A 20,688-nucleotide genomic window follows, 5' to 3' on the forward strand; every position below is an offset into this window, starting at 1 on the left:
TAAGTGACACAGAAGACAAATAATGGAAAATAATGAAGCTAAACCAAAGAGAGAAAGAATAATTATGGAACATTAGATTTACAGAACTCAGTGACTCCACCAAACATAATAACATTTGTATTATAGGAGTCCCAAAAGAAGAAGAGAGAGAGAAAAGGGGACAGAAAATTTATTAGAGGAAATCATAGCTGAAAAATTCCCTAATATGGGGAAGGAAACAGACATCCATATCCAGAAGGCAGAGAGAACTCCCAACAAAATCAACAGAAGAAGGGCAACACTAAGACATATTATAATTAAATTTGCAAAATATAGTGATAAAGAAAAGCAGCAATACAAAAGAAGTCCTTAACTTATAAGGGAAGACCCATAAAGCTAACAGCAGATTTCTTAACAGAAATTTGGCAAGCCAGAAAGGAGTGGCATGATACATTCAAAGTACTGAATGGGAAAAAGCTGCAACCAAAAATACTCTACCCAGCAAGGCTATCATTCAGAATACAAGGAGAGATAAAGAGTTTCCCCACACAAACAAAAACTAAAGGAGTTTATGACCACTAAAGCAGCCCTGCAAAAAACATAAAAGGGAACTCTTTAAGTGGAAAGGAAAAACCAAAAGTGACAAAGACAAGAAAGGGAACAGAGGAAATCTCCAGAAACAATGACAAAACAAGTAGTAAAATGGCACTAAATACATATCTATCAATAATTACTTTGAATGTAAATGAAATAAACACTTAGGGAATCAGGGGCATGTGGGTGGCTCAGTCAGCTAAGCATCTGATACTTGATTTCAGCTCAGGTCATGATCTCAGGATTGTGAGATTGAGCCCTGTGTCAGGCTCCATGCTGGGTGTGGAGCCTGCCTGGGATTCTCTCTCTCCCTCTCCCTCTACCCCTCCCTGCTTGTGTTCTCTCTCTAAAAATAATAATAATAATAAATAAAAAACTAAAAAGACATAGGGTGTCAGAATGGATAAAAAAACAAAAACCATCTAGGGAAGGAAAAAAAAAGAAAAAGAGGGAAGCAAATGCTAAGAGACTCTTAATGATAGAGAACAAACTGAGGGTTGATGGAGGGAGGTGGGTGGGGGATAGGCTAAAGGGGTGATGGGTATTATGGAGGGCACTTGTTACGATGAGCACTGGGTATTATATGTAAGTGATGAATCACAAGATTCCACTCCTGAAACCAATATTACACTGTGTGTTAACTAACTAGAATTTAAATAAAAATTTGGAAAGAAAAAGAATTAAAAATCAAGACCCATCTATACGCTGCCTACAAGAGACTCATTTTAGACCTAAAAACACCTGCAGAATCAAAGTGAGAGGATGGAGAAACATTTATCATGCAAATAGACATCAAAAGATGCCAGAATAGCAATACTTAACATCAGACAAACTAGACTTTAAGCCAAAGACTATAACAAGAGATGAAGAAGGGCGTTATATCATAATAAAGGGGACAACCCAACAAGATCTAACAATTGTAAATATTTATGCACCCAACATGGGATCACCCAAATACATAAAACAATTAATAACAAACATAAAGAAACTAACTGATAATAATACAGTAATAGTCAGAAACTTTAACACCCTTCTTACATCAATGGAGAGATCATCTAAGGAAACAATGACTTTGAATGGCACACTAGACCAGATGGACTTAACATATACATTCATCATTCCATCAACATTCCATCCTAAAGCAGAATACACATTCTTTTCAAGTGCACATGGGACTTTCTCCAGAATACATCACATACTAGGTCACAAATCAGGCCTCAACAAGTACAAAAAGACTGAGATCATACCATGCATATTTTCTGACCACAATGTTATAAAACTTAAAGTCAACCACAAGAAAAAGTGTGGAAAGACCACAAATACATGGAGGTTAAAAAACATGCTACTGGGGTGCCCGGGTGGCTCAGTCATTGAGCGTCTACCTTCGGCTCTGGTCATGATCCCAGGGTCTTGGGATCGAGCCCCGCGTCGGGCTCCCTGCTCAGCCGGAAGCCTGCTTCTCCCTCTCCCACTCCCCCTGCTTGTGTTCCCTCTCTCGCTGTCTCTGTCGGATAAATAAAATAGAATCTTTTAAAAAAAAATAAAGAAAAAAACATGCTACTAAACAATGAATGGGTCAACCAGGAAACCAAAGAAGAAACAAAAATTGGTACTAAGAGGAAAGTATATAGCAATACAGGCCTACCTTAATAAGCAAGAAAAATACAAATAAACAACCTGAACTTACCCCTAAAGGGGCTAGAAAAAGAACAACATATGAAGCCAAAAGCCAGGAAAAGAAAGGAAATAATACAGATTAGAGCAGAAATAAATGATATAGAAACTAAAAAACAACAGATCAATGAAACCATGAGTTGGTTCTTTGAAAATATTAATAAAATTGATAAACCCCTAGCCAGACCTATCAAACAGAAAAGAGAAAGGACCCTAATAAATAAATTCACAAATGAGAGAGGAGAAATAACAACCAACACCACAAAATAGAATTATAAGAGAATATTATGAAAAACTATGTGCCAACAAATTAGACAACCATAAACTACCAAAACTGAAACAGGAAGAAATACAAAACTAGAACAGACTGATAACCAGCAAAGATATTGAATCAGTAATAAAAAATCTCCCAAGAAACAAAAGTCCAGGGCCAGATGGATTCACAGGTGAATTTTACCAAACATTTAAAGAAGAGTTAATACCTATTCTTCTCAAACTATTCCCAAAAATAGAAATGGAAGGAAAACTTACAAATTCATTTTATAAGGCCAACATTACCCTGATACCAAAACCAGATAAAGACTTGACTAAAAAAGAGAACTACATGCCAATATCCCTGATGAACATGGATACAAAAATTCTCAATAAAATACTAGCAAACCAAAACCAACAGTACATTAAAAGAATCATTCACCACAATCAAGCAGGATTTACTCTTGGGCTGCAAGGGTGGTTCAATATTCACAAATCAATCAAAAGGATACACATTAATAAAAGAAAGGGTAAGAACCATATGATCCTGGGGCACCTGGATGGCTCAATCAGTTAAGCACTAGACTCCTGATTTCAGCTCAGGTCATAATCTCAGGATTGTGAGATCAAGCCCCATGTCGGGCTCCACGCACAGCAGGGAGTCTGCTTGAGATTCTCTCTCTCCCACTCCCTCTGCCACTCCTCCCCCCCCATCTCTCTCGCTCTCTCTCTCTCTCTCTCAAATAAATAAATCTCTTAAAAAAAAAAGAACCATATGATCCTTTCAATGGATGCAGAAAAAGCATTTGACAAAGTACAACATCCTTTCATGACAAAAACACTCAACAAAGCAAGGTTAGAGGGAATATATGTCAACATAATGAAGGCCATATATGAAAACCCACAGCTAATATCATCCTCGATGGGCCAAAATTGAAAGCTTTTCCTCTACAGTCAGAAACAAGACAGGGATGTGCACTCTCACCTCTGTTATTTAACACAGAAATGGAATTCCTAGCCACAGTAATCAGACAACACAAAAAAATAAAAGGCATCCAAATAGGAAAGGAAAAAGTGAAACTTCCACTATTTGCAGATTACATGATACTCTATACAGAAAACCCAAAAGATTCCACCAAAAATTACCAAAAGTGATAAACAAATTCAGTAAGGTCGCGGGATACAAAATCAATGTACAGATATCTGTTGCATTTCTATACACCAATAATGAAGCTGCAGAAAGAGAAACTAAGGAATAAAACCCATTTACAAATGCACCAAAAACGGTAAGATACCTAGGAATAAACTTAGCCTAAGGTGTAAAAGATCTATACTTGAAAACTATCAAACACTGATGAAAGACACTGAAGATGACACAAAGAAATGGAAAAACATTCCATGCTTATGGATTGGAAGAACAAATATTGTCCAAATGTCTATACTACCCAAAGCAATCTACAGATTTAATCTAATCACCATCAAAAAACCAACTGCATTTTTCACAGAGCTAGAACAAAGAATCCTAAAATTTGTATGGAACCACAAAAGACCCTAAATAGCCAAACCAACCTTGAAAATGAAAAGCAAAGCTGGAAGCATCACAATTCCGGACTTCAAGTTATATTACAAAGCTGTGGTGATCAAAACAGCAGATCTGTTTTGGTGCTGACACAAAAATACACACACAGATCAATGGAACAGAAAAGAAAACCCAGAAATGAACCCACAGCTATATGGTCAATTAATCTTCCACAAAGCAGGAAAGATTATCCAATGGAATAAAGACAGTCTCTTCAACAAATGGTGTTGGGAAAACTGGAGAGCAGCATACAAAAAAATGAAACTGAACCAATTTCTTACACCATACACAAAAACAAATTCAAAATGGATGAAAGACCTAAATGTGAGATAAGAAACCATTAAAATCCTAGAGAGAACACAGGCAGTAACCTCTCTGACATCAGCCTTAGCAACTTTTTTCTAGATTTGTCTCCTGAGGCAAGGAAAACAAAAGCAAAAATAAACCATTAGTACTATATCAAAATAAAAAGCTTCCGCACAGCAAAGGAAATTATCAACAAAACTAAAAGGCAACCTTTGGAATGGGAGGAGATATTTGCAAATGACATATCTGACACAAGGTTAGTATCCAAAATATATAAGGAACTTATAAAACTCTGTGTCCAAAAAACAACCCAGTTAAAAAATGGGCAGAAGACATGAATAGACATTTTCCCAAAGAAGACATACAGATAGCCAACAGACACATGAAAAAATGCTCAATATCATGCATCTTCAGGGAAATACAAATCAAAACTATAATGAGATACGACCTCACACCTTCACAATGGCTAAGATCAACAACACAAGAAAGAACAAGTATTGGCAAGGATGTGGAGAAAGGGGAACCCTCTTGCACTGTTGGTGGGAATGCAAACTGGTGCACTCACTCTGGAAAACAGTATGGAGGTTCCTCAGAAAGTTAAAAATAGAACTACCTTACAATCCAGCAATTGCACTACTAGGTATTTACACAAAGAATACAAAAATACTAATTCGAAGGGATACATGTGCCCTGATGTTCAGAGCAGAATTATCTACAATAGCCAAATTATGAAAAGATCTCAAATGTCCATCCATTGATGAATGGATAAAGATGTGGTGTACGTACACACACACACATACACACACACACACACACACACACACACACACTGGAATAGTACTCAGTCATCAAAAAGAATGAAATCTTGCCATTTGCAACGCCATGGATGGAGCTACAGAGTATCATGCTAAGCTAAGTAAGTCCGAGAAAAACAAATACCATATGATTTCATGCATTTGGGGAATATAAGAATCTGAACAAATGATCATAGGGGAAAAAAAGAGACAGGCAGATGGAGAAATGAACTCTTAACTATACAGAACAAACTGATGGCTACCCAAGGGGAGGAGGGCAGGAGGATGTGTTAAATAGGTGATGGGAATTAAGGAGTACACTTGTCACGATGAGCACCAGGTGATGTATGGAATTGCTGAATCACTAAATTGTACACCTGAAACTAACATTACACTGTATGTTAACTGGAATTTAAACTAAAAGAAAAACAAAGTTAACATGAAACAATCATAATATGCATTTCAAAAAAGTTAACCTCATAAGACTGCTTCTTATATTAAAGGCAAATTATAGGCTCAATGTCAAGAGAATAAAGTTTTTCTGGAAAGCTTCAAATCTAAAATCCTTAGTAAGGAAAAATTATAGAGGAAAAACAATACAAGCAATAAACTTTCCAAAGAAAGCTGTGTATTGTGTGTAAAATATTCAAATATTACAAATGTCCTTTTAAAACACTTTTCTTTCTGCAGATATTACCTGACTACTACATAGGGCCTAACAAGCAAATAAGATATTATGAGAAACAAAGTAAAAATAACAAAAAAAAATCTCAGAAAAAGAACAGGCTGAAATATCTTCAAAAAAATTTTTGCTAGTAAGAAGCAGACGAATGTAATATGAAAAGGTAAAAAAGCTTCCATAAATAACATATACACATTATACAATGCACTCCTATAACATTTCAAAACACTACAGATATTACTAGCAATGTCTTATTTCAACTATATTAAACTGATTAACAGCTTATAAGAATGCTGAAATTAAAAAAAAAAGAGAGAGAATGCTGAAACTGATATAATTTGGAAACTCCCAAATCAGGAGAACTTGCCGGAAAGTTTTAAAGAGTTATTCTCATTCTATTCACCAGGTGCAAAAGAAACACCCTTTGGGGCAACGCAAGGCTGAAGAAAGATAGTCAGTAAGATAGAAAGTGAAAGTGTCACACATAAATATCTATTGGAGAATGCAGAGATAAATTCTAAAGACAACATGTTCAAAAGAACTAGGTTCTTACTCCATTGTTGCCCCAAGCTATAAATGGACAGCTTTCTTCTTTGAGCCTGTATTTCTTCACCTCTAAAACAGGAAAAAGTAACACGAATAACTGCTGTAAGGAATAAGTTAAGTTGTGCAAAGAAGTTTCTACCTAACAATGAACCTGTCAGGGCTGTTTACACGGCTGTACTTTCTGGAAGCCAAGGAAAAAACTCCAAGTGATTTCCTCATTAAAATTTACTTACTGCAGCACTCTTTCCTGGGAAGTTGAAAAAGGCATCAGGACCATACTTCTGAGGCATATGCTTTAACACAGACAGCAACTTCCCAGCATGTGGAGGCTATGAAAATAATCAACAACTCATTAAACACACATTCACCATAAAACAAAAATACTTATTTTTAACATACTCATACTTTAATATACCCAAGAATAACCAAAAATGCTGTTAGCTAAAAGCATATTATTTTCACTATCTTAAAGGTACTCTATGCCATTTTTGTAATATGAGAGAACATATGAAGTATTTGATAAATATGGGCCAATATCACCTGACACCTGAAACTTCTCCATACTGCAGCAAAAATAATGTTTTAAAATTACAAACTATATCAACCCACCACCCATCCCTCTTTAAAACACTTTTTAATTTCACAAATAATGCTTACTATATTACACTGTTAAAGACTGTTTTCAAAGAAACAATAAAAATATTTTAACCTTAAAACCATCCAGGAGGTGGTACTCTGAGACAGAGGAACATGTCCAAGGTCACACAGGTAGCAAATGGCAAGGCTGGGATCAGAACTCAGTCTGACTTGAGAGTCCATACTTTTAACCACTACACTTTTACCTTTCTATTATGCTATCTCTCAGGTAGCTTCCCACTGCCTTTAAAATAAAGACCAAAAGCCTTAACACAGCCCACAAGATACTCGATCTACCTCAACCTCACTAGCTTCATTCTGCATTTCCATCTTCCCCTCTCTTTGCACTCCATCCACAAAGCCTCTCTGCCTTCTTCCCACAACAGGGCCTGAGTACAAACTATTCCTTGTGCTTAAAATGTTCCCACTAGGCCTACTTCCCTCCCCTCTTAACTAAATAAATCTTACCCATCTTTTAGAGCTCATCTTAAAGGTCACTTTCTCATAGCAGTCTTCCCTGACCTCTAGACTGGATCCAATCTCCCTGTCATATTTCATTCTACAATATTACCTTTACTATATAGCATATAAAAAAGTTGTAACATTACATTTATTTAATGCCTCTTTGACCCACAAGTCTCCTCTAATACACGAAACAACAGCTAAAATGAAAAGACTTATTTACAAGGAAAAGTAAAGAACAATCATCTATACATTATCATTTTAATCAGTTTATAAGCAAACAGGATATCAGTACATTCTTCTTCATTAAAAGTTCTAAACAGGGTCAACTACAAGTGAAATCACTGGCTTGCCTTCATTTTATCTGGTATCTGCTCTATTTATTAAATGTCTAAAAGAGTCCAGCAATCTTTTACCTAAATGTTAAGTGGAGAGCTTTATTCTTCTTTTTTTTTTTTTAAGATTTTATTTATTTGTCAGCGAGAGAGAGAGAGAGAAAGAACGCAAGCACGCGCGTAAGGAGGGGGAGCAACAGGCAGAGGGAGAAGCAGGCTCCTTGCTGAGCAGGAAGCCCGATATGGGACTCAATCTCAGGACCCTGAGAGCTTTATTCTTAAGTGACCAAGAAATTTTCAGTTAGCCACATTGCTCAATTACAAAAGTGTAATAACAAGTAACTACAATCACATAGAATTTTTAAAATAAATTCCAAAATGAAATAACTAAAAATAACTCTGCAGTCAAAAATAAAAATACAATATTATAGCATTTCCATCTGGAGAACCATTCCACAAATGTCTGAGGTGTTTTTTTTTTTTTTTTTTTTTTTCAGTTTTATGGGTTTTTTTTTAAGATTTTATTTTTAGGTAATCTCTACACCCAATGTGGGGCTCGAACTCACAACCCTGAGATCAAGAGTTGCATGCTCCACCAACTGAGCCAGCCAGGCGCCCCAAAGCCTTGCTTGTTTTATTAACAGCTCATTGTTTTCTCCCTTTATGCCCTAAACCCATTCCTCATTCTACTCCCAGTCACATAAGCAACTGTATAAACATACTGAATCTTTTTATGTATTCCTTCAAAAATGTTTCTGTGTGACTGTACTTATAATTTAAATGATGTTGGGTTAGACATATGTTTCTTTCTTCCTGCATCTATTCATATTAACTTTTGCATCGATTCTAACTGCTATATAATAATCTATTCTATGCATCCAGTACATTTTACCTATCTACTCTAATGATAAGCCCCCATGGTGACAATTCACTGCCACCAAAAATAATGCTTCATTGAACATCCCCATGTGTATTTCCTTATGAAACTGAGAATTTCATGGAACATGTACTCAGAAGCAAATTACCACGTCACTGGATATGGGTATAATTTATGTGACTGAGTAGTGGTAGATTACTTGAGGTTGGCTAATGAGTGTTCACTCCAGCCACTAGCATACAGGTTCAAAATAACTATATGCCTGTTTTTTTGTAAGTGATAAATCACTAAATTCTACTCCTGACACCAATATTACACTATATCTAACTCAACTAGAATTTAAATGAATATTTGAAAAAAAAAATAAAAATGGAAAAAAAGATGGGATTTGAAATAGACAAATCAAAATAATGTATGTAACTACAAGATGTGTAATCTAACATTTATGTAACATAACCCTCAGAACTTAGATGCAATCACCAGGCCATGATAATTATAATTATGCTTCAATATTCTAATGTGCCCACCGTAGCAAGTGACAGGGAGGAAGACATCAATCCCATCAATTCTGTCATTTAAGCATAGCCATGTTCCTTTTTGATTTAAAGAATTCTGTTTTAAGCTAGTTTCTTTTCTTTTTTTTTTAAGATTTTATTTATTTGACACAGAGAGAGATAGCAAGAGCAGGAACACAAGCAGGGGGAGTGGGAGAGGGAGAAGCAGGCTTCCTGCAGAGCAGGGAGCCCCATGTGGGGCTCGATCCCAGAACCCTGGGATCATGACCTGAGCGGAAGGCAGATGCTTAATGACTGAGCCACCCAGGTGCCCCTAAGCTAGTTTAAAAGTAGGCTATGGTCTCTCTTGTGCTGTCATTACTACCATTAGTGTGAAAACAGTTCCAAAACATAATTAGTGAATCAAATAATTTTCTGTTTCAACTACTGATGCAAAGACTTAACTTGCTGAAACAAAGCAAAGCTGCAAATCAGCTAATAAATATAAATGCTGACCCCACCAAAAAAAAATTAAATAAAATAACCCTATTCCACAATTATATTTGCTATTATCCAACTTTATAATCCTCAATACTAACAGACATAAGGTGACATATCAATATTGTTTTAATTTGAACATCTCTAGTTATTAGTGATTTTATGTTTATTTGATTGTGGGGTTTCTATCTCTATAAATAAACATCTATTCATATCCTCTGCTATTTTCTCAGAGTTTTCTATATTCACCAACAAAAATGTATTAATTATATATTCACAATAAATACACTGAATAGAATCAAAACTAAAATGAAACCAGCATATAGACCGTCCTTGACTTCTGTCAGTTCAACTTACGATTTTACTTCACAATGGTGTGAAAGCTATATGCATTCAGTAGAAATAGTATTTTGAAGTTTGATCTTTTCCCAGGCTCATGATATGCAATATGCAGTACAATACTCTTATGACACTGGGCAGTGGCAGCAAGCCACAGATCCCAGTTAGTCACAAAATCACAAAGGTAAAAAACTGATACACTTACAACCATTCTGTACCCACACAACTATTCTATTTTGCACTTTCAATACAGTATTCAATAAATTACATAAGATATTCAACACTATAAGATAGGTTTTGTGTTACATGACTTTGCCCAACTGTAGGCCAATATAAGTGTTCTGAGCACATTTAAGATAGGTTAGGCTAAGCTATGTTGTTTGGTAGGGTAGGTTTATTAAATGCATTTTCAACTTTTGACATTTTCAATTTACAATGGGTTTATCAGGATGGAACCCCACTGTAACTTGAAGAAGACCTGTACTTCCTCTTCTTGACATGATACACTAACAGGACCTAGACTTATCAAAGCACCATAAACAACCAGAATACTGGATAAAATGTATGAAACATACATTTTACATGTTTTTAGACATGGAAGAAGAGGTAGCTCAAGACTGTTATATTTGAGAAAAAGGAAACAAAATGAGCCGTGAGATTACCAGACTTTCTACCAGGATGCAATTTCTATCACTGCACAGGAAGAGGGAAACAAAATAGAACTTGAAGGTCTCATTGACTTGATGAGGCAGAAACTGGAATATGGGTAGTCTGAGGTAGATAAAAGCTTCAAGGCAGAGTACTACAGAGAAAAGAGCTATGCAGACAGGAAGCTCCAGAAATCTGTACTGTCTCCTTGGCTTAATATCAAACTATTCAAACCTACCATAAAACTGAACAAGGTGAGGCCAAGATATTAATACCTATAAGTCAAAGAATTCCCAAAGCTACTATACAGCCAGAAATTGTTTGAGACCCTACTAGGCACTATGTAGAGACCACGGTCTTACACTACCTCTTATCCCATACCTGAGACTTAGGGTCATTCACTGAGACCCTAAAAGAATCAGGCCTCAATAAGGAGGCTAAACTAGACCTAGAATAACAGCCAATCTGGACCTGACCAAAAGAAAACTTTTAAACTAGCCTGGAAGGGTAAAGTGATCCACAAATAATTTATCTGCCTGCAAAAACAGTCTAACAATCTGAAAAGGGATATGACAAAATCCAGCACTCAACAAGGAACAATTCACTATATCTAATATCATTCAATCTAAAATCACTAGCATTAGAAGGAAAATATGACCTGTCAGCAGAAGCAAAATCAGTGAGTAAAAAACTGATCTAGAAAATGACAAATAAATAAATAAATAAAAAGAAAATGACAAAGATGATAGACTCAGTAGATAATAACATGAAATCAACTATTATTATTATAAATATGCTCAACAGTCCCAAGGATTTAAAGGAAAACATGAACATAATGAGGAAAAACAGAAGATACTAAAAAGAACTAAAGAGATTTTTTTAGAAATAAAAAAATCTGAAATCTGAAAATTTTAATGGATAGAATCAACACACTGCAGAGGAGCAATTACCTTAAAAATACAGTAACAAAAGCAATCTAAAATGAAGCACAAAGAGAAAAAGCTAAAAAAAAAAAAAGTGAAAAGATCTGAGTGACCTATCAGACATTATCAAGAGAGCTAACATACATGTAATTAGAGTCCCAAAAAAGGAGGAAGGGACAAGAAAATGATATTTAAAGAAATAATGACCAAAATATTTCCAAATTTGCTGAAAATTATATTATAAACACACAGATACCAGAACTGTAATAAGAATAAACACAAGGTAAACCATACCAAGAAACAATAAAACTGCCAAAAATCAATAATGAAATCTTTTTTTTTTTTTTTAAGTAAGCTCCACACCCAACATGGGGCTTGAACTCAAGACCCTGAGATCAAGAATCTCATGTCCTACCAACTGAGCCAGCCAGGCACCCCCAGTGATGAAATCTTAAAAGTAGCCAGAGAGCTAAAGCTTGATAAAAAGAAGCTTGAATCTAACCACTTTAACACAATAAACTAGAGTGTACAATTGCAACACACCAATTTAAATATATTTCAACAGAGTTAGATTAAGGATCAGCTGTGGCTAAGCAGTGCTGTGGGCAATGATCTCTAAAGGGCACTAAAATAAGCCTAGAAATGCAACAAAAATGGAGAAAATATTTATTAGTATTCCTCTAAGAAGTAAGTAACCAAGTGGTAGGAAGAAACAGTTTGTTAATGCACCTGGAGTTTAAAATAAGTTGACCACTATTGCCATTTATTGAAAAGGACCACTAAATTGAATCTGTGGAGGGTGGATCCAATTAACTGCACAGCTTGTGTTCACTGAGTGGGTTATTCAAGTTTAAGGGCGACAGCTAAACTACTCAGGTCAATAGAGAATCTAGGTGCTGCTACCAAACACTCTTCCTTCTCTATCCTTACCCTTTTCCTCTAATAAATGTTAAATGTATATTTGAAGACTAAGAGTTTGAAGAAGGGCCAAGTTTTAGCCTGCCTGGAACACCCAGTTCTCTTACTCTGCACCTGTGTCAGGTCATGGCAAAAGTAGCTGTACAGACCTAAACGCTATTTTAATTTATCTCTTCCCTTCAATTTTACATTTACCCCGGTAGAATAATAACAGTTGCTTAAAAGCCACTAGTGTGTTTGAGGAGAGGAATACTTTCAAATATCAAAGGGTACTCATTTTTTTACCCATTGTCCTTTATTTCCTTGAAGTTTACTGAAGAATAGCTTTAGTTCTCGAACGGTCAAATTATAGCTAGCCAGCACTCCCAACATGTCAACTAAAAGATCTGGAAACAAAAGAAAACAATAAAACAATCAATTTATATTTCTTCAATGATTAAAATATAGTGTGCTTATTTAAGAGTTTGAACACTAAAGTTCCACACACGGTAGATACTCAAATATTTCTGAAATAAATATTACGAAATAAGAGAAATACAGTATTTAAGAATCAAACTTTATTTCTTCACATCCACTGTACTACAGAAAAAAATCATACCTGCTATCATATTGTCAACTTTTTCAATTTTCCCGAGCACTTTCTCAACAAGGCCTACTTCAGTGCAGACTTGAAGATTTCGTATGCTTTTCTTCAGAATCGCTGTAAACATGCTCCAGACTTCTGCTTGGCAAGTAATGTCACATTTTTCTAGTAGGTCCACCATGCAGATGATACTCTCACCTTCTTGGATAATGAAATTCATTTCCAAATCAAACTGCCCTCCTACCAGCTTCCAAAAAGGGGGTAAAAATTAAAAACATTAGTGCTTTTTCGATATAACTAGAGCACACTCCTAACCAGTAACTACCCATACACAGTATTCTCTACCCTCTACAACAAAAGGGTCCATAGACACACACACACAGCTCTAAAAAATAAAGATTCTAAAGAAACCTTCAAGTTAAGATAGCACAAAGTCAAGTAAGACAATATAAAAATGGAAATATTTTTCAACAGAAACAAATACAGGATGTCTTCGGTAAATCACTACCTACTGCCCTGATACCAATAAAGATCTCACTTTTAGCTCTATTAACTGCTTCTAATTCAGTATTTATGAATTATAAACTCTGTGAACTATCCACAGCAACCTAGAAGTGTTTTGCTGCTTATACAAAATACCAGCTCACAAAAGAAATGAAAAGCTAAAAATGCTCGGAGTGGACACAGAACTTAGAGTTCACATTTGCCAAATTCCTAGTTTATTTTACCTACCGATTTTAATACCCTTCCTTCCCTGTCAATAACTAGGATAACTTAAATATAATCATACACCCAAAGAAGTAATCAAGAAAATTTATTTCATTGATACTATCAAAAAACCCATCCAGAGAAAGATATACTGACCTATCCCCACAATGCCATCTCACCCCACAGCATCCTCCCACAGAGGAGAGTTTTTTAAATTTTAACAAATCCCAAGTGTTTAAAGGAATTAAAATACTTTTAGAATTACCTTTGCAGAGCTATCCTTATCAACTAGATTTCTAAAAGATACCTGTCAGAAATACTACATACATGATTCATCTACACTCTTGTCCTTCTGAATATGTCTTGGTTTTTCACTATGCATTCCTAAACCCAAAAAGTGGTCAAGAATTAGGAGAAAGTGAACTTTACAAAACAAAAGCCAACAGCTCATAAAAGAATAACAGACACAACCAAATAGAGTTTACACCAGAAAAGCAGGGAAAGTTCAGAATTAGAAAATCAATTAAAACTCCTTGTAGCCAAGGACTGATATCTCCCAGGTTCTGCCAAAGATACACAGTGGCAACAGAAAGAAAAAATGGAAAAATGAACAACATGAGGCAGCATCTGCATGTAGGGAGATAGGAATTCCCGGCTAGTGCAGTGGTAAAAGCATTTGATTCTTCTGGGAAAGCTCTGGCAGAGATTTTAGCGTACAATTCTTCGTATCATCAGGAACATTTAGCATAAGCAAAGGAGAGCTGGGTTTCTGCTAAAAGAGCCCCTTGGTGTCATTGGGCCAATTCTCCTAGCTACATGGTCGTGGCTATAAAGTATACATGTTTAGTTCCCTAGTCCACCAAAAAATTCTGTTAAATATGTAAAAACTCTTTTTTTTTATTTGGTTGTGTGAATATTATCTGCTTGTCCTGTCTTTAACTTTTCATCCTGAAATAATTTCAAATATTCAAAAAGTTGCAAAATAGTGTAGAATTCCTGTATACCCTTTACCCAGCTTCCCCAAATGAGTATATTATATAATCATAATAAAATCATTAAAACCATAAACTTAACATTGATAAATACTACTGACAAATCTATAGATCTTACTCAAATGTTGCCACTTGTCACACTAGAGTCCTTTTTCTGATCCATGATCAGCATCCCTTTGGTCTTCTCCATACTGAGACCGTTGCACAGGCCTTCTTTGACTTTCATGATTTTGATGCTTTTGAAGCATATTTACCAGATATTTTATAGACTCTTCCACTATGGAAGTTTTTTTCAAGTTTAAATTCAGGTTATGCATTTTTAGCAAAAGTATTCCAGAAGTGATATATGTCCTTAGCATATCATTTCAATGGTACCTAATATAAATATGCCACACTACTGGTAAAGTTAGCTTTGATCACCTGTTTAAGATGGTCAGATTTTTTTCCATTTTAAAGTTACAATAGGGGCGCCTAGGTGGCTCAGTTGGTTAAGCGTCTGCCTTTGACTCAGGTCATGATCTCAAGGTCTTGAGATAGAGCCCCGCATCAGGCTCCCCACTCAGCAGGGGAGTCTGCTTCTTCCTCTCCTTCTCCCTGCTCGTGCTCTCTCTCTCTCACTCTCTCAAATAAATAAAATCTTTAAATAAATAAATAAAGTTACTATATTTCATATTTAAATCATTATATATCTGTGGAAAACACCTTAAGACTATGCAAGTAACTTGTTTCTCGTCATACTTTTCACAACAAAATCCAATAGCTCATAAAAGAGTAAGACACAACCAAATAGTTTATTCCAGTTTTATGCATCCATAAATGGATCTTAAGTTTTAAGATCCATTAATGGATCTTACCTGTAACTATTATTACTGTGGCATTGCTAAATGGTGGTTTTATATTTCCATCATACTTTATTATTATTTGTAAAAGACTTCCTTTAATAATAAAATATATCAATCACACCTGAAAAGCCAGCATCATGCTCGCATAGGAAAATTGGAATGAGTCTCATGAAAGTCAGACACAAGGTTAGGATGTGACTTTCATCACTATCATTTGATATTATTCTGGAGGCACAGAAGATACATTTAGTCAAAAGGCAGCAACATATAAATACCAGAATGGAGGAATTTAAATTATAATTACTTTGAGATGATGTGATATATATCTGGAAAACCAAGTACTTCAACTGAAATATTACCATAAATGAGAAAAATATTTGGTATTGGAACTACTGACACAGTTACCAATATAAGTCAATCTCCTCTTGCAAAAGCTAGGTAGGTAGGTAGGTGGATAGGTAGGTAGGTAGACAGATAGATAGATAGATAGACAAACAAACCTCAAAGGAATTATGTTAAATAGAAGAAGCCACACACAAACAGCTACCTTAACAACTAGAAATTTATCCTACAGATACATTTAGGTAATGATGTTGGATACAAAAACTTCATTGTAACACACTTTGAACAGAAAATAAAGCAACAATCCCCCCAAAAAACATTATCAGGTAATAGTTAATAAAGTCGTATATGACTATATAATGGAATATGATGCAGCCAATGAAAAGAATGAAGCAGCTCCATCTGACATGAAAAAAATCTCTAAAATACATTATTTAAATGAGAATATCAAGAGGGAAAAAAATGTGGTGAACGGTAGGCTACAATATGATGTAAAACATGAATATACATAGGCATATACATAAGAGTGATACACAAGAAACTAAATAGTGATTGCCTCTGAAAAGGCAACTGAGCATCTGGGGGGAAAGAGCAAAGGGAGAGTTCTTAGTAGATACATGTTTGGACATACCCACACAGGTCTAAACAGGTCAAAAATCTAGTTGCAACTAATTTAGGAGACCTTACCTTCACCCTAATATTACTTACATCAATCTTCCATTTTAATCTGTTTATTTCCACCAGTAACCACCCTTACAAGAAGCTACAGAATTAATTTTTGAAAGTAATTTCCAAAAAACCCCAAATATTTCACCAGCTTTTAAATTGAGTTTACAGTGTGAGAGCAGTATCCAGACAGGTGTTTTAAATATTTCTCCATTGCTTTAAATATTATAAAATATACCTTTCAAGGAGAAAATTGATGGCAGAAATCGGTACATACAAATGTGTGGCATATTTGATATACTATATGTATGCATATCTATTATACCTAAAAAGCATGCACAGGGTCTACAGTATGTCATGTTAACCCTTTCTAATAGTTATTTGAAGCTGATCAACCTTCAAAACACAAATTTGTTTTCAATGACAAGGATCATAATCCAAGTCTAGGCACTGGCTAGTTATTATCTGAGCTGTAGTAATGGCTCTGCACTACAAAATGTAATCTTCCCAAATGTCACAATAAGTTATGAATATCTGAGCAGCCTAATGCACTTTACTAGCCGTGAAATGTGAAAATGTAATCTTATTACCTTTTTTATGGTTGTATTTTTTTGAATAATGTAGCCTAGAAACTGATGTATAGTCTTTTTCTGCATTTTACCATGATTTGGTCTCCTATGTTATATAGAACATTTTTCACAACTCTCCATTTCAACATATTTTAGTCTTGGCCTGAACTTCATAAACAATTTTTATAGCAACCTTCAGGGTGGCATAACATGCTTTCTACAGGTTATAGTTTAATGTACAAGATTATAGAAATGTTAAAGCATATTATTCAAAGAATTCAAATAAACCTTCACAAGTTTTGAATTAGGATTTTAATTGGGCATGAATGATTACTTTCATCAGTGGTTATATTAATAAAATACTTTAAGCTAAAATTAAATGTCACTAAACCTAAGTCACTTGTATTTTCAGAAAACCAAGAAACACATATGGACCAAAAATAATTATCTTTTCTTGAAAAGATTTATACAACTGGAAAGACTGTAATACATAGAAAATTCTAATACTTCGAAGTATTTAAAGCTGTATTTTCCCTGGAATCTTGCTAAATTTTTCTTCAAAGATATGGCCAGAGTAAGGTATAGCAGAAAAACTGGACAGAGTACAATCACAGCTTATACCCCTAACTAGATTATTTTCTACTTCTTATGACAAATCACCTTTTTTCTCTGGCCCTATCTATTTGTTTATAAAACAAGCCAAGTAAAAAGTAAGCTTCTTTTATTTATGTGCATCCTTCAAAAATGTATTTACTTTTGAAAAGTCCTAATGTCAAGGTAATCCAATTTATCCCTAGGAATTCATTCCTAAGTGAATGTTTAAAGTCACTAGAAACTTACTAATAGGGAGAAGTTGAGGGAAAATTACAATGCTGTGGCACAGGTTATAATGTTTCCCAATTCACTTTTTCTTCTTCTTCCATAATAAAAGAGTTTCTAGTTTGGTACATGAGGCCCAAGCAAAAAATTTCACTTTCCAAAAGTTTCACTTCCCTTGAAGTTACCAGCCATGTCACCAAGTTCTGACCAAAGAGGACAGGCAGTAATATGTGCAATTGCTGGGCTATTACTCTTAAAGGAAAGAACACAACTCATCTTTGCAACTTTCCTCCTTCCACTTACATAAGCTACTGAAAAATGGCAAGCACTAGAGTAGCTATCTTGGAATCTATGCCATAAGTCTCATGTTGAATATAACAGAGCCAAAAGACCTATGGATCCTCACAACCCATTTCATAAAGCATTTGTCCACATAAAAATCTGTACATAAATATTTACAAAAGCTTTATTCATAATCACAAAAACTATAAACATTCAAATGTCTACCAACTAGTAAAAGGATAAACAAGTTGTGATACAACCATACAACATAATAATAATCAGCAGTAATAAGGAACAAGTTACTGATACCATTAACAATGTGAATTAATATCAAAAACATTATGCCAAGTCAAAGAAGCTAGACACAAAAGCTACATATTCTATGATTCCATTTATATGATATTCTGGAAAAGGCAAAAGTATAGGAAGAGAAACTGGATCAGTGGTTGCCAGGGGCTGGGGACAGAGGCACAGAATTAACCACAAAAAAAAAAAAAACATGAGGGGCGCCTGGGTGGCTCAGTCCTTAAGCGTCTGCCTTCGGCTCAGGTCATGATTCCAGGTCCTGGGATCGAGCCCCGCATCGGGCTCCCTGCTCGGCAGGAAGCCTGCTTCTCCCTCTCCCACTCCCCCTGCTTGTATTCCCTCTCTCGCTGTGTCTCTCTCTGTCAAATAAATAAATAAAATCTTTAAAAAAAAAAAAAAAAATGAGAAGACTTTTGGGAGGCAATGAAATATTCGGTATCTTGATTATGATACCGGATACACAAATATATCCATCTGCCAAATTTAATTTCATAAAACTATACACCTAAAAAGGGTGAATTTAGGGCGCCTGGGTGGCCCAGTTGTTAAGCGTCTGCCTTCGGCTCAGGTCATGATCCCAGGGTCCTGTTGATCAAGTCCCACATCGGGCTCCCTGCTCCTCCCTCTCCCACTCCCCCTGCTTGTGTTCCTGCTCTCGCTCTCTCTCTCTGTCAAATAAATAAATAAAATCTTTAAAAAAAAAAAAAGGGTGAATTTAACTGAATGTCTTAATAAACCTAAAGTTCAAAGCAAATCTTAAAAAAAAATAAAAATAAAAAAGCTCAAGCCATTTGCATTTGTATCAAAGGCAAGTGAAAAGTAAGATCCTCCAACTAGAGGCAACAATGTAGAATTAAGATAGCAAAGTCATGGAATACAAGGAAATTAGAAGAAAAACTTCACTATCTATAAATTAGTCAAAAAAGCATGTTTTACTGATAATGAATTATCCTCTTTATAGTTTTCAAAATCCCCACATGTACTAGAAAGTAGCAAATAACATCTCCCCTCTCACTGTTCACTGTACCATTCACAAGAATTAAAAAATTTCACTGAACTACATATGTCTACAAAAGCAGTATTAAGTAAAAAGTTTCCATGAAGTCTGAGAAATACTGGATTAACAAGGCTAGAAATGTTTACAGGATAGAATTCCCAGAGATATGCTACTATATATTATATATCTCAAAAAGATATATAACCAATGCATGGATTTCCCAAAATTTACTTGACAATGGAATTTTTTTTTCTGAATAAGAACTTTTCAAGGAATAACATTCTTCAAAAGCTTTTTTGAGAAACATTGGATAATGTAATATAATTGTGTTCTTGAAGCTTTTTGTATGAATATCACAGAATTATCTGTTTTAGGCAAACATTTAGTGGGCCTTTCAAATTTTCAGGTGAATGGTTTCAAGTAACCTATTTGTTTTTCATATGTTCCTTTCTATGATTCACAGAATATAATAATCAAAGAAAAAGATAAATTAAGATTACTTTAGGGGAAAAGAAAATATGAACAATCAAAAGTAATCAAACTGTCCTGTTCCTTCCTCTACAATCCTGTCCACAACTCCAGCAAGACAGCTGTCCTGCCACACTTAATTAGGGTTGTTCAACCTGCCAAGAGAGTTCAGCTGGAGTAACAGGTAACTTTCAAGGCTAGGTCATTAAGAACTTAATGGCTTCCCTTGTATCACGCGTACTAAGAAAAATTCAGTCACCATGTCATGAAGATATTCAAGCAGCTATATAAAAGGCCCACTTGGAGAGGAACTGAGGTCTCCAGCCAACAGCTTGTACCAACTTGCCTATCATATAAGTAGCCTTGGTAGCAGGTCCTCCAGCCCCAGTTGAGCCTTTAGACTGCAGTCTCAGCCAGCATGTGAAATGCAACCTCATGATAGACTCTACGTCAGAACTGTCCAGCCAATTTGCTCCCAAATTCCTGACCCACAGAAACTGTGAGCTGGTATTTATTACTGTTTTAAGCTATAAAGTTTTGGGATAATTTGTTACACACCAACAGATAACTATAATGAT

At 35.3% G+C, this 20,688-nt stretch overlaps 1 protein-coding gene across 5 annotated transcripts in view; it reads right to left on the reverse strand.

The window, feature by feature from the left end:
* LRBA (LPS responsive beige-like anchor protein) overlaps positions 1–20,688 on the reverse strand; it is a 758,742-nt gene that overhangs the window by 656,752 nt on the left and 81,302 nt on the right. For 4 of the 5 annotated variants that reach the window (XM_032412965.1, XM_032412964.1, XM_032412966.1 and 1 more), the window contains exons 3-5: positions 13,135–13,366; positions 12,822–12,922; positions 6,640–6,735 (exon numbers count right to left, since the gene is read on the reverse strand). In XM_032412965.1, coding sequence (XP_032268856.1) covers positions 6,640–6,735; positions 12,822–12,922; positions 13,135–13,366 — 429 coding nt within the window. The remainder of the gene's footprint in view (positions 1–6,639; positions 6,736–12,821; positions 12,923–13,134; positions 13,367–20,688) is intronic. The other variant, XM_032412967.1, reaches the window with a different exon arrangement.

This window comes from Phoca vitulina, unplaced genomic scaffold, assembly GCF_004348235.1.
Source record: "Phoca vitulina isolate PV1807 unplaced genomic scaffold, GSC_HSeal_1.0 scaffold14, whole genome shotgun sequence".
Taxonomy (NCBI): Eukaryota; Metazoa; Chordata; class Mammalia; order Carnivora; family Phocidae; genus Phoca; species Phoca vitulina.